This window comes from Cuculus canorus, chromosome 29, assembly GCF_017976375.1.
Source record: "Cuculus canorus isolate bCucCan1 chromosome 29, bCucCan1.pri, whole genome shotgun sequence".
Lineage (NCBI taxonomy): Eukaryota > Metazoa > Chordata > Aves > Cuculiformes > Cuculidae > Cuculus > Cuculus canorus.
This window is the reverse complement of record NC_071429.1, coordinates 1107383-1121976: the sequence shown is the minus strand read 5'-3', so window position 1 is coordinate 1121976 and position 14594 is coordinate 1107383. Positions and strand designations below refer to the sequence as shown.

Genomic DNA, 14594 nt, shown 5'->3' with positions numbered 1-14594 from the left:
ATACTTACACTTTTTTTCTCAGCAGTGGCCTCTTCAGCCGCTTTCTGATACCTTTAAGAAATAGGAAAGAGAGATGAAAGAACACTGACACTTTTTAAAGAGAATACTGAAAGCTCTTGAAGACAACTGTGACTTTTTCCCCCCCATCACAGACTCTGTGCACTTTCTAGACCTATCCAATATAGCCAGAGGCTGGAAAAATAGTAGAAAATAGTGCCGGAACAATGCAAAGTGAGAGAAATGTTAAGTCATCCAGTTTACAATAATAGCATACATTAATATTTTTCATTATGTAAGCACTCTAACACTGAAATACAGACCATTTACCTCGGAATAGCTGTATTGTTTCCGCCACCCAGCTGTCTGCTGTGCCCCCTTGCAGGAATAACTCAGCTATTTATACAGCAGCTGCCGAACCGTAACAAATCACAGCTTGGCATACGCAGAAAACCTACAGAAGTGCCAGTTTATTTCGCTAGGCTGGGTTGTAAACTGCACTGATTCGGCAGTTGCTCCGTGAGCAGCTGAACCACCCCAGCAGTGGAAGCAGTAATCGCTGCCTTCGGAAGATAAGCCACCCCGGATCATGAATCAAAGTCCTTTAAGAAGCTACAGAAAACTCTCAGCAATCTGCACCCCCTTCCCAGCAAGGAGCACGCAGACTGCGCTGATCGCTGCCAGCACAGGGGAGGTTGCGCTTTGCTGCCAAAACGCACAAAGCTGTCAGATGTGACCAGTTCTCATAGAATTGGAGAATGGGTTGGGTTGGAAGGAACCCCAAAGCTCATCCAGTCCCACCCCCTGCCATGGGCAGGGACACCTCCCACTGGATCAGGGGCTCCAAGCCCCATCCAACCTGGCCTGGAACACCAAGGATGGGGCAGCTACGACTTCTCTGGGCAACCTGGGCCAGGGCCTCCCCACACCCTCATCATGAAGAATTTCTTTCTAATGTCTCATCTAAATCTTCCCCTTTCCAATTTAAAGCCATCCCCCCTCATCCTATCACTCCAGGCCCTTGTAAAAAAGCCCCTCCCCAGCTTTCCTGGACCCCTTTCAGTCCTGGAATCTGCTTTAAAGTCTTTCTGGAGGCATCTCTTCTCCAGGCTGAACAACCCCAACTCCCTCAGCCTGTCCTCATAGCAGAGATGTTCCATCTTCGGACCATCTCTGTGGCCTCCAACAGTTCCATGTTGGGAATTCCAGATCTCTACACAGGACTCCAGGTGGCGACTCATCAGTTCTGCTATTTCTAAGTGCTTTTCAAACAGAAGAAACCCAACGTCTGCTTGGATAAACAGTGTTGCTGTCTTTCTTATCCATGCAAATCTACTTCTGTATGTTACAGGCAGTAAATGAGACACTAATATCATAGCAGTCATCAGCTTCACATTTAATTACTGCTGGTATCAAACCAATAACTAAAGGGATGATACGGGCTCAGTTCCTTCTAAGAAAAAAAGATGCTGACATGTAAGTACTGGCTCTATTACTCCTTTTTTCTTTATAACAATTAATGCTTTTTCCTGCTGAGCAGTGTGGTTCTATGTAGATTTCTCCTCCTATTACACCGAAGAGCAGACAAATCACATCCTTACTTATTTCTGCTCTCCAAGCCATGTTTACCATACGGGCTGAAAGCTGCTAAAGGACTGAGCTGCCCCTCTTTAATCAACACAAACACATTAGCCTATATCTCCGTACTATAAAGGCTCCAAAATTTGAACCAGACACACTGCAAAAAGTAGGTTTATGGAAGAAGAGTGATCAATCCTGAAAGAAGCAACAAGGAGAGACCTGGGGGTGAAAATCAAGTACCCCACTGGGCAAAAAATGGGACCAAAGCGCCCCAGGCAGTGCTCACTCTGCAACACAGCCCATTGCAGGTCCTTGCTTAAGTCGCTGCACATGCAATTTGCACATCTGTGACCGACAAAACTGATAATCTCAACACTGTATGGAATGAAATCTAACTTTTTTTTACATACAGATGTTTTCTACGTTCTAGCAACGTAGAAAAATTACATTCCTCACTGTGAGTGTCAAGCCGGTAAGCAGGACTGTGTCTTTCCAAGGAACTAACATGGCTTATTCCGAGGGCCCCCACTCGATTAAGGAATTGCAGTTTGGATTACTTCCAGTAAGCCCTTTTCAAAGGATTATCAACATTTAGCAAGATGACCAGGTCCTGTAATCAAGCTTCAATGAGTGAATAAATTACCTTCACGAGAGTGGTCAAAGCAAGCGGCTTCTCCGTAGGACAGAGCAATTCAAGACTTAATCCCCTCCAAGACTCACTCCCCTCCAAGACCAACCCACCCTCTCCAAAACTAACTCAGAGGGTAATAAATGGCTTAATAAATTGGAAGGGGGAAGGTTTAGATTAGACATTAGGAAGAAATTCTTCACGATGAGGGTGGGGAGGCCCTGGAACAGGTTTCCCAGAGCAGTGGTGGCTGCCCCATCCCTGGAGGGGTTCCAGGCCAGGTTGGATGGGGGTTGGAGCCCCTGATCCAGTGGGAGGTGTCCCTGCCCATGGCAGGGAGATGGAACTGGATGGGCTTTGAGGTCCCTTCCAACCCAACCCATCCCATGATTCTAACACAAAGAGCATATACACTTGTCTAAAGTCCCAATTGCAATTATCCTTCTCCTGTAGACTCCATAAAGCTTCTCCCACACTCAAGATTCCAGTACTCCAAAACGTTGCTATGGTGTTACTGCAGCAGCCTAGGAAACTTGGGTGCTCAAATCCCACCGAAAATCCAAGGTGTCATCTATATATTTCCTTAACGAAAGAAAGGCTTTCCTGGAAAGCGCCCATAGGCTACTGCCATTCTGCTTTCTCAGTGTATAAAGCATCACTTTATGGTGTGTGACCCATCACTCAGAAAAAGGGAAGGGCAATAATCCTTCTCTACAACAAGTCACCTAGACAGGAGAACATCACTGCAAGGACTCCTCCAGCAGAACTTGGACTCAAGGGCCACAGCAATTAGACAGAGCCACCATTCCTAACTTGGCTCAATGGACAAAGCTTCACCGCTACCTTCTGTAGCACCAGGCAGGAAATGCCGTGGCGTTGAAGAAACTGATGGAGCTTATGCTTAGGCAGTTAAAAGACCATTTCTGACAAAGTAAAACACTAATGGTGAGAGCTGCCTACATTCCAGTGCTCTGCCCTCTAAACAAACTGCTGTTTCTCATTTGACAGAAACCATTCTGCTTTATTTTCTGACAGCATAAAAAAAAAAAAAGATATTCTAATTTTGACTGCTGAAACAATACAAGGGCAGCGACTAGAACAACTCTTGCCCAGAATGGATTAAACCAGAAACTGAAGCGCCTGTAGAGCTGTGATCTTTTTAAGAAGCGAAGCAACTGCCAGTGAAGCAGTCAGCGTTCCAGGCACCGGCTGCCAGCCCATGCACAGCTGTGTCCAGCAGCCTCGCTGCACTTACTTGGAGAACCTCTCCATGAGAGCTGATGATTTATTCTTGTTGACCAGAGATAGCTCTTTTGCAGTGATTTTCAAAGACTGTGAAGTCCATTGTCTTCTATTAAACGGGGCAGGTTCCATCTTATCGCCACAAACACCTGCTCAGGAAAAAAAAAGCAAAGCGTCAGCAACACGAATGATGTGAGCAGAAAGGGAGTTTCACAAAGGGATTCCATTCTAAGTCACCATTCAGATGCTCCCAGGGTTCTAGTACTGATCTTTCAGATCTGGTCCATCAACTGACTTAAAGAAAGCACCGGATTAAAATTACAATTTCCTCTGCAGATGCCATTGAGATGGTGCCCCCAATAAACCTCAGCCACAAGGGAAGGGGCACATGATGAGCCCCACGCCAGAGCAGGAGGCACCAGCAAGCTGCGATCAAAGATGCTAACGTGAAGCTCTATATTCCTGCAGACCCAGGGGCTTCAGGAAGCTCTCAGGTGCCCTCTCTTGTTCTGGTTTCTAAACCAAACGCGCTGGCATTTATGTAATCAGGTTCAGGTTATGAAACCTAAGAGGATGTAATTCCTATGCAAACATTTTTCATTCACTCTCGAGGCATTCATTCCTAACGCAGCAGCAGTTTCCTCTGGGAGCCAAAACAAGCTGCCTGCTCACAGTAGCTGTGAACCTCATGCGGCAAGAGCTCTCTGCTACCTAAAGAAATAGCTCAAACCACCTTGTCCTGCTGGAAACGGCAAGGAGGTTCAGTACAGCCTTTCACCACCAAAGCCAACGTAGCAGATTTTTTTTACATATTTAGTTTTCTTTTGTGGAGGAGGAAAGATTAATTTAAAGAGTTCTCCGATAAGGCAAAAATAAAGCTCATAGGGCAACAACTTTCCTTTTCTCCTCTTTTCTTTTATCCCTGGTCTCACACCACACAATGCCTGTAGCAAGCGCACTAACTGGTCTCAACTAACATAGGTGGGCTCATTTTCCATCCATTTTTTGAACTGACTCGCACCGTTAAGCCACAGAACTCCAGGATTCCACCTGGCCACGAGTCAGTGGAAGCACCTGAAGACAACTTGACATGAACAGACCATATTTCCAACATTCTTGTAGGCAGATAACGCAGCCACTCAAAAATGACACAGACTTGGGATTCCGTAATGCCTCCATTCTGAAAGGAGTCCACCGCAGCAAGCAGAACCTCACTGCCGGTGCAAGTTGTGTGTCCCAGCGATTTTCAGCGTGGAAGGGGAGCTCTGGGTCTGCGAGGTGCCCACTGGGTGCTGGAAGCAGAGGAACCACTCCAATGCTGCACCCTGCTGCTGCACAGAGAGAAAACAGGCGGCAGAGGAACACAACGCTGCCATGGCGGATGACAGCAGGGAGAGCAGGACTTGATGGTTCCCTAATGCTCCTGACGGAACGAAGAGCGTAGGTTTTATCAAAACAGTGACTTTTAGATGTACAGGTCCAATTATCGCAGCAAATGAGAAAAGTGATTCTTGATAGAAATGTTTGGACTCGATGATCCAGGAGGTCGTTTCCAACCTAGTGATTCTGTGATTCTTTCGTTGTGATGTTGGAACACCCCAAAACTCCTTATCCACATTCCCAGTTGCAGCTCAATACAGCCTCAGACTCGCATCTCCTGCTCACAGCACTCCCTGCAGCGCATCCACTGCCTTGTCCAACCACCAAAAGTAACTCAGGCTGCAGAATTCCTTTCCAAAACCCATGCTTTCCTAAAAAATATTTTGTATCACCAAGCCACCCGCTTCTATTAACCCTTGAGCGTTTGTCTCAACCGCACTAAGAGACAGGTGCTTTCCATTTGGTCAGCTTAAAACAGCCAACAGTCTTTGCCAACTGCTCAAATTATCATCCACAAAGAAAAAGGAGCTGATTACAATATGGGAGGAGTGCTCACCGTTCTTCCTTTTTAACAAGCACACTGCACATGGAAATAGATCTACATTTCTGCAATTGGAGGATGCAGTCCCCGGTGTCGATGCCTAGTGGTAAACATTTAGCAAACCAATGCTAGCAAACCAAAACCATAGAACACACAGGCAGAGATAACAGAGAGAATTTACTCTTGAAAAACAGAAGTCTGCATTAAAAGAGAACTCTGAATTAACCACGTAATGCTACAGTTTAAACTGGTTTATGATTTATCCCCCATCCCTGGAGGTGTTCAAGGCCAGGTTGGATGGGGCTTGGAGCCCCCTGATCCCATGGGATGTGTCCCTGCCCATAGCAGAAGGTGGAACTGGATGGGCTTTATGGTTCCTTCCAACCCAAACCATTCCATGATTATCTGGAGCCAAAAGGAGATCACCTGGAGCTCTGCTTTGCGGTTTCGATTGCCTGCACAAAGCAGAGCCAGTCCTGCCCAGGGAGCGGCAGTGGGGCCGGCGCTGGATGCCTCCCTTGGCACGGAGCACAGGTTGCTCATTGACTTGCACCATACACGGAAGGGCAGCTCCGCTGAAATCCTGAGAACAGCATTTCGTTTAATTGTGCAGAAAATAAGACCATCTTTGATGCCCGAGCGTTCCACCATAGCTTGTAGTGGCCTCTCTTTGTGGATGCATCATCTCCCTATCGTGGTTCTGAGCCGTTTTCTCACTGGTTTCTCCATCACAGCCCCAGGTCCAGGAAAGCAACTGGGCTCGTTTCAGAACCAATCTCTTTGGAAATGCAGCAGCCACTGCTGGAATGCTCACGTGGAAAACCAAGCAGCGTATTTGGAATCACTGTCACAGAAAGGATGTAAACCAGAAATCTAAGATTGCCCCCAAACCTGTGCTCCCGCATTCTTAACACCATTCCCCGTTCTTAGCACTTTCCCATACGTTCACAGTTCCACCACATTCAAGCTTCTCTGCATGTTTGCGCTGCTCCTTCTGAACAATTTGAATCCCAACAAGGAAGGGGAGATATTGACCCAAAGAAGTTATGGATGCCCCATCCCTGCAAACACTGAAGGTCAGAACAGGGCTCTGAGCAACCCGATGTGGTTGAAGAAGTTCCTGCTCCCTGCAGGGGCATTGGACCGGACAGGCTCTATGGTTCCTTCCAATCCAAATCATTCTGTGATTCTATTCCAAGTCATTTCAGGAAACAGCCCTTTATTGGAGATATTAAACTTTAACCAAGAGTCTTCCCTGAGCATCCCGCGTACCGCGGCAGAGGCAGCACCGAGCCCAGAGGAGCTGGAGGAGGGCGAGGGGGAATGCGGAGCTGGGCGAGGCATCAAGGAGGCGGAGGGCTGGGATTCAACATCAAATCCGCCTCCAATACCTTGAATAAAGGTAGGGTAAGGTAGGATCCCGAGGCAAAATGTTTTGCCAGCGCCTTCCGGCGGGTCCCCAACGGGGCCGGAGCCGCCTCGCATCCCGCACCCCGGAGTCCCCCTTCGCAGGGCTCCCGGCGGCCCCGGGCACCGCTCCCCCTGCCTCCCCAACGGAGTGGCGGAGCCCCGAGGACATGCAGCGGGCTCGGGAGGGGAAGCCCGAGGGGCGAGCACCGGGACCCTCGCAGCGGGACAGCCCCGCGCCGTCCCCAGGGACCGGGCATCGCTGCCCGGCGCCCATCCAGCTCCGGCCCCGCTGCTCCCGGGGACCTTCCGCTGCTCCCCCGCCTCCCCCCCCAACCGGCTCCGGCGGTGCTGCCGGGAGCGCACTCCCCACGCACCTGCGGCAGAGGCGAGTCCCGCGCGCACCTGTCGCGGCTGCAGCGGCAACTACCCCTCCGCGCGGCGGCGGCGGCGCCGGACAGCGGATCTGGTCACGCCCCCTGCCCAGTGACCAAGCCCCCCACGCAAAGCCACGCCTCCTGCTCGGTGCCCACGGCCCCTGCCCAGTGACCACGCTCCCACTCAGACCACGCCTCCTGGCCTGGGACCACGCCCCCTAGTCAGTGGTCACGCCCCCTGCCCGTGGCCACGCACCTACCCATGTGGACGCACCCTTGCATTGACCACGCCCCTCCCGGCCCCAGGCCACGCCCCCAAGGGCCTCGTGCCGGGGCGGTGTGGGGAGCGCGGGGCCCTGCAGCCCCAGAAACCACTCGTGGCCTGGATTGCATCCAAAGCGGTGGGAGCAGAGGGAGGGAGGGGATTCTTCCCCTCTGCTCCACCCTGGTGAGACCGCACCTGGAGCCCTGAGTCCAGTTCTGGAGTCCTCAGCACAGGGAGGACATGGAGATGGAGTGAGTCCAGAGGAGGCCACGGAGATGATCCGAGGGCTGGAGAACCACCTGTACCAGGACAGGCCGAGAGAGTTAGGATTGTTCAGCCTGGAGAAGAGAAGGCTCCAGGGAGACCTTGGAGCAGCTTCCAGTACTGAGACGGGGCTTATAAGAAAGATGAGGAAAAACGTTTCAGCAGGGTCTGTAGCAATGGGACAAAGGTTAATGGCTTTAAAATAAAAGAGGAGAGGTTTAGACTGGGTATTAAGAAAAAATTCTTCACGATGAGGAGCCCCTGGCCCAGGTTGCCCAGAGCAGTGGGGGCTGCTCCGTCCCTGGAGGGGTTCCAGGCCAGGTTGGATGGGGCTTGGAGCCCCTGATCCAGTGGGAGGTGTCCCTGCCCATGGCAGGGGTAGGACTGGATGGGCTTTGAGGACCCTTCCAACCCAAACCATTCGATAATTCTGTGATGGCAGAGGTGCAGAAGGGCCTCTTCTGGGCTGCTCCGCATGCTGGTGTGTTCTGGCCATCTGTGTGTACAGCCCTGGGAATTGTGAGGTTGGGCTGGGGCTCAAGGGTCCCACAGGCTCCTCTGAGTCCAGGGAAGTGAGGGTAGAGCACAAGACCTGCAGCGCTGGTTTAGCCCTTGTTGTTTGTGGTTCCCTGGTGTCCAGGAGGTGCTGGGTTGTGGGAAGGGACTGCATGCCGAGGGGAATGACCCTGTGCTGGGCAATGGGGTCTTCCGCAGGCTCGGTTTGTCTGAAAACAAGAAAAAGGACTGTCAGCAGCCAGACTTCACAGCCAGCACTCCTGAGGTATGGGACGTGTGGAGCTCGGCATCAGCATGACATGAGTGCTCACTTTCCAGGCTGCGCAGCGGCTCCTCAAGAGGTTTGTCTGAGCAGCATACTTTCAGTAGGAGCTGGAGGTGTGGGGGTTTCTTTTTCTTTCCAAGTTATTTTTCCTAATGTGTTAAGTACCAGATTGCCAAGCTGAAAACAGTACTTGCACATCCTCAACGCTGTCGCTCAGCCCAGGGTTTAATGTGGCTTTTGTCAAACTCACAGCTCGCATCTGCTTTGAGCTGCCCCAAATTCCCAGCCACTGTGTTCCACATTTGCGGAACAGCTCATGAGTCTCCACCAGATCCCTGATGATTACAATAGGAAATGATGAGTTAAAATTAATCTGCAGGTATTCATATCACAGTAATCTCCGTGTTGACAGGTGAAATGTACTCATTGCAGTAAAAAGCCTGGATAATGAGAACACGCACTGGAAATTACGGGTTCTGGAGCTTAAACAACTGACAGAGGGATCCGCGTGCTAGAGGCTGTCCAGGTGGAGCAGCCGTGACACCACTGTGACAGCATGGCAGGTAAAGTGACGTCTGCTGGCATTAAGTGTCCAAGGATAGGTCTGTTTATCTGGGTTATGTGAGCAAGACATTTCAAGTTCGATTCTGTTGCCAAAGCAGAGGTGTCTGCTGTGGCTTTGGACATCTTTGGCTGTCCAAGACATCATAGAATGCTACCCCTGCACTCACTGGTCAAGAGCCCCTTCCCAGCTATCCTGGAGCTCCTTTCAGGCTGTTCTAAGGTCTCCTCAGAGCCTTCTCCAGGCTGAACAACCCCAGCTCTCTCAGCCTATCCTTGTACGGGAGGTTCTCCAGCCCTCAGATCACCTTCGTGGCCTTCTCTGGACTCACTCCAACAGCTCCATGTCCTCCCTGTGCTGAGGACTCCAGATTCCATGCCAGCCCTCAACTCAGCATTGATTTAAAATGTATTTTATGCTGGTTTGGTAGGAGTTGTGAACTGCAGGTACGAACGGCGATGAATCAATCAGATACAAATAGCCTGTTCTGAGAAAACAACCCCAAGTGTAATTATTAACACATTTATGGTGCTTTCATGGGACAGTACCTTTCCTAGTGCCACTCCTGGAGCAGCAAAATGCAGCTCCTCTGGTCAATTTGTACCAGAGAGGAAAATCCAAAGTAACATCTCAAATCTTCTCAGTTCTCCCTTTGGGATATTTCATCGACATTTCTGGTGTGGTGGTACTTCCTGAGGCCACCGACATTCTCTGCCTGACTTCGCTGATTGCTGAGGGTGCTGAGCTTCCTACAGAGAGGCCCAGCACCAGCAGACAGGGAAGGCAGCTGCTGGAGAAACACCCGGTATGATGAGCGATGCTCAGACACCCACATGGGTTTTTTTTCCTTGTTGACATCTCCACCCAAGCAGTGAACTGTGGGTCACCTCTCCCTCAGCGCTGCTGCTTTGTTTAATCAGTGATTACACTGGAATTCTGCTTCCATTTCCAAACATATTCTGTCAGTCCTTACATTCCCTTTTTGGTTTTTTTTTTAATAAAGCCAAAGCAAAAGAAAAACACAACAATCATTGAAGTCTGATGGCATAACTCTACTGAGGAGGCATCACTGAGGGCATGGAATGATAGGACAAGGATGAACGGCTTTAAATTGGAAGGGTGAAGTTTTATTTTAGACATTAGGAAGAAATTCTTCACGGTGAGGGTGGGGAGGCCCTGGCCCAGGTTGCCCAGAGCAGTGGTGGCTGCCCCATCCCTGGAGGGGTTCCAGGCCAGGTTGGATGGGGCTTGGAGCCCCGGATCCAGTGGGAAGTGTCCCTGCCCATGGCAGGGAGATGGGACTGGATGGGCTTTGAGGTCCCTTCCAACCCAACCCATTCTATGATTCTATATGGTGGCTTTGGGGCTGAAGAACAGAAACTTTTAGCTCTACAAAAAGCCACCATTCCGCAAAGCAAGAGGATAAGGCCTCGCGTCTCTTGAACTAAGTCCCTGTACGAGTGCCCCAGTCAGACCCTGCAGCCAGGGAGACGTTTAGGATTCCAGGGATATTCCTTCAAATAGCGCTTGTGTCACCTTGGCCAGGAAACCCCTCCCTCTGCACAGTAGCACCGTTTCCCAGCAGGATGGTTGAGACAGGCAGATCTCTCCCTGGTGCACTGTGAGCCTCGTTTTGTCTGCAGGTAACTTTAACTACCACCTTTGCTCACTGTGACTCTTTCATTCTTGGAGACGCACAGTTGCTTCTTTCTCTTGAATTACAGAACTCATTCTCTTTCAGCCCCCTCAGGGTCTGAGACAGATACTGGATATGCCTATTGAACACAGTTATGGATTTCTTCCCTCTTGTACACATTTAGGGTTATTACAAAGACAACAAATAGAAGGAATAAATAGATTCCCTGCATGATGTGTCCCCTCTGTGGGACAAAGCCAGACTGCTGAGTAGCTCTTGCAGAGCCCTTTCCTGGCAGCTCCTGGCTGTTCTTGGCATCAGCAGCTGGAGCCTTTGGAGCATATAAACCCAGGTTCCCATCCAAGAGGCTCCACTGAACACTTACCTAACAAGTGAGTATTTCATAGCCACTGATTTGGTTTTGGATCTTCCTAATTAGCACTCATTAGGTGAATCACAGAGGTTCAGGAAGCACCACCCCCACTTTACAATGGCCAAAGCGAGAAACAGGAATGTGAAATGGCTGTTAAGCAGAGCTGGGACTAAAGTCGAGGGTCCCAGTCTTGTCTTTTAGGTAGGACATGCTCTTTCTTACCAAGGCAGCCATGTCAGGATTTAAACGCCTTTGAGAAGAAGGTTGGAAACAGATGATCTTTAAGGTCCCTTCCAACCCAAACTATTCTATGATTCTGTAAGAAAAATGAGAGGTGAAGAAAGAGAGGAGAGCAGTGGGTGGTTCTGCAGTGATAACAGTTTCCTAAACAGCCCATGAGCTTTTCCTTACTCCTGGTGCCGGTGTGTCTGCCTGAGCTGGTGTTCTCAGCAAAGTGTGGGGCCGAGGAGATGATCTGATTAACGCGATAGCGTTTACCCATCTCTCATCAGTTGTTGTCAGGCCCTTTGGACTTCACTGCCTTTTGAAAGGCACAGTTGCTGGCCTGGCCACCGAGGTGCTGTCCCCAGCAAAGCTCCTAGCGAGGCAAAACATCTCCTGCTTGAAGTAGAGGAGTTTCAGATGCCTTTTAGTAAAGAGGGATTTTTGATGGAGTTAAACATTAACATCCCTCAGAGCCGAGACTGTTCAAGGGTCAAGAGGGAAGCCAGCTGAGTCAGCCTGGCAGCTCCTTTTCCTGGTCCAGCTTCTCCTCCGTCTGCATGATTCACTCGCTCCTCCTCTCTGCCAGGAAGTCTTAGTCCTGGATGAGACAATAAGGGATGAGACAGAGGGATACATCAGCTATCGTGCACTGTGCCATTGGAGATCACCTCCTGATAGCTTCATCCCCTGATGGGTTTCCTGGCTGCCCCACAAGTAATCTCGATGTGACAAGAAGGGAGGTTTATGAGTACCAAAAGAGGAATTTCAGAGGATCATAGAATGGTTTGCGTTGGAAGTAATCTCAAAGCCCATCCAGTTCCACCCCCTGCCACAGGCAGGAATACCTCCCACTGGATCAGGGGCTCCAAGCCCCATCCAACCTGGCCTGGAACACCTCCAGGAATGGGGCAGCCCCCACTGCTCTGGGCAACCTGTTCCAGGGCCTACCTACCCTCATCATGAAGAATTTCTTCTAATGTCTAATCTAAAACTTCTCCCTTCCAATTTAAAGCCATTCCCCCTTGTCCCATCCCTCCACGCCCTTGTAAAAAGTCCCTCTCCAGCTCCCCTGGAGCCCCTTTCCATACTGGAAGCTGCTCTAAGGTCTCCTCAGAGCCTTCTCTTCTCCAGGCTGAACAACCCCAACTCTCTCAGCCTGGCTTCCTAGCAGAGGTGCTCCAGCCCTTGGATCATCTTCGTGGCCTCCTCTGGACCTGTTGCAACAGTTCCATCTCCTTCTTATGCTGGGGACTCCAGAACTGGACACAGGAACTCCAGGTGGGGGTCTTACAAGAGTGGTGTAGAGGGGGAGAATCACCACGCTCATGCCACACAGCAGGGCTGTGCCCTTTTACAGCACTGGGCTATGGGCTGTGAAGTCACGGGGCACCTTGTTCTCATTGTGCACCGTGTTCTCTGCGTGGATGGTTTAATACAGGCACTTCAAATAGAAAGGTAAATGCTTTTAACTGTGGCCGTTTCAAGAGAATTGTCCGGTAGCAGGGAAGGAGAGTTGGCAGACGAGAGGAGCTGGTTTATTCAATATTATTGCTGCAGTATATACACTTCCACACTGCCAAATCTTTGGGCGTAGCCAGAGTCTGACATGGGAAATGGATTGTTCTGTCCTGTTGCCTGGCAGCTTCTTGGAGCTAGAACTCTGTGCCGTTTGCCTCACGCTGAAGTGTCTTGGAACAGGACCCAGTGATTGCTGCTCATCAGCTCCAAGGCTGCCCCGGGCACCTCTCCCATGATGGTGGGACTGAATTTTGCCTGGAAAGAAAATTGTTTGCTTCAGCGTTGATGGAAGTTTGTGTAAATGCAACTGCGTGATCTCTGCTGAGCTCACACCTAGAAGCAGAGCCAAGAGTTGCGCTGGCTTTGCATTAAACTTCGCTGTGGTTACAGGCGTTGTGGGACCACATGTTGGCGCGGCTGATCGTTCCAATATGCAGCGCTCTTGCTTTAGGTCTCTTCTGGGGCACACTAAGACAGTTGGAGTTCAAAACATCGTCTCCTTGCTGGGGTCATCATTTATTGATGTGAGAATTATTGGTCAAGAGTTGTTGAGGAAACTCCTCTACTGATGTTCCTGATTCTCACAGGCTTCTTCCCAGCGTCCCAGCCCAACCACAAAGCCTTCAGCATCCCCAGCCAAGGCATTTCTACATAGACACAGATTCTCCCTCCAGGCACTCTCTTGCCTCCTCAGGACAGCGTGCCATGCCATCTGTCTGTTCCGCAAGTGCTTGGGTTCTCGGCCCAGTGAATTAAGGGAGAAATCACATCTAAGCTGGACCCTGGGCTTCTCTGAGACATGTTGGCAGAGAAATGTATGTCTTGAAACAACTTGAAAAGAATTCTAGGGAGGGAGGAGAGCTGGGAAGTGTCAGTTGTGAGCTGCCACCCTCTCCCAAGATCTCTCCTCCTGCCAAGAGCACAACCCTGGCTCCTCCGTGACCTCTTTCTTCCCGCGGGTAACGGCAGGCAGAAAGTCAGCTGCACTGCCACAGGGTTGGTCCTCCAGATAGATGAAAGGAAAGTGGTTTGGTGTCCAAATGAATCTCATGGCTTTCTAGAAGAATTAAAGCCAGATGTTTCCAACAGGCCTGCTGAGACCAACCCTTTCTGACAGATTTACCGAGCCACCAAGGAGGCCCAGCCAGCGCCTGCAGAGCTCAGATTGGGAACACCCTGTGATCCAAACGGCTCCACTGCAGTTGCTGGAGGCCTCCTGGCTGCCTGGCAGGACGGCACACAGGAGCTGAGGCAGAGATAGTGCTCCCAGCTCAATATTTAGTCAGTGTTTAAATATATTTATTCCTCGCTGATAATGGTGACGGCAGCAAGGGTGTAGGAAACAGACCACATTTAGCCACAAAAGGCGGTCCAGGTGTGCTGGCATCAGGTCTGTTTCTTCATGGGGCAGCATGCCGTGGTTAACGGAGCCCAGAACATCATCACTGTCCCAGGGACGGGCCTTAGAGCCCCTCAGACAGGCTGATGGTCAGCCTCACAGTCAGGGAGAGCACTTGCTGTTCAGGGACTTCATCAGAGCCAGGGAGAGCATGTTATATCCTTGCCTCTTCATGTGGGGCGTGTGTTCATCGGGGACTGAAGCTGAGGACCATTCCAGTGTGGGTAGAACAGAAGTAAAATACCAGGAAAAGGGAAGCTGAATCCTTGCCTCAGCACAATCAGGTAGGGAACAGCGTTTCCCACTTTGCTAGGGAGTAACCAAAACCTCAGGGCTGTTGGGTGTGTGGTTCCAGCTCACACCCGGAGGTAATTAATCACTTTGCCAGCATAGCTGCTCCGGGCTCCTGACTACAATA

The 14594-nt window shown here is 50.4% G+C and overlaps 1 protein-coding gene across 2 annotated transcripts in view; it reads right to left on the bottom strand.

Moving 5' to 3' along the window:
- LIMA1 (LIM domain and actin binding 1) overlaps positions 1–7277 on the bottom strand; it is a 30123-nt gene extending 22846 nt beyond the window's left edge. For both annotated transcript variants that reach the window (XM_054051516.1, XM_054051517.1), the window contains exons 1-3: positions 7154–7277; positions 3462–3597; positions 9–51 (exon numbers count right to left, since the gene is read on the bottom strand). In XM_054051516.1, coding sequence (XP_053907491.1) covers positions 9–51; positions 3462–3580 — 162 coding nt within the window. In that variant the 5' untranslated portion in view covers positions 3581–3597; positions 7154–7277. The remainder of the gene's footprint in view (positions 1–8; positions 52–3461; positions 3598–7153) is intronic.
- Between the last annotated feature and the right edge of the window lie 7317 nt (positions 7278–14594).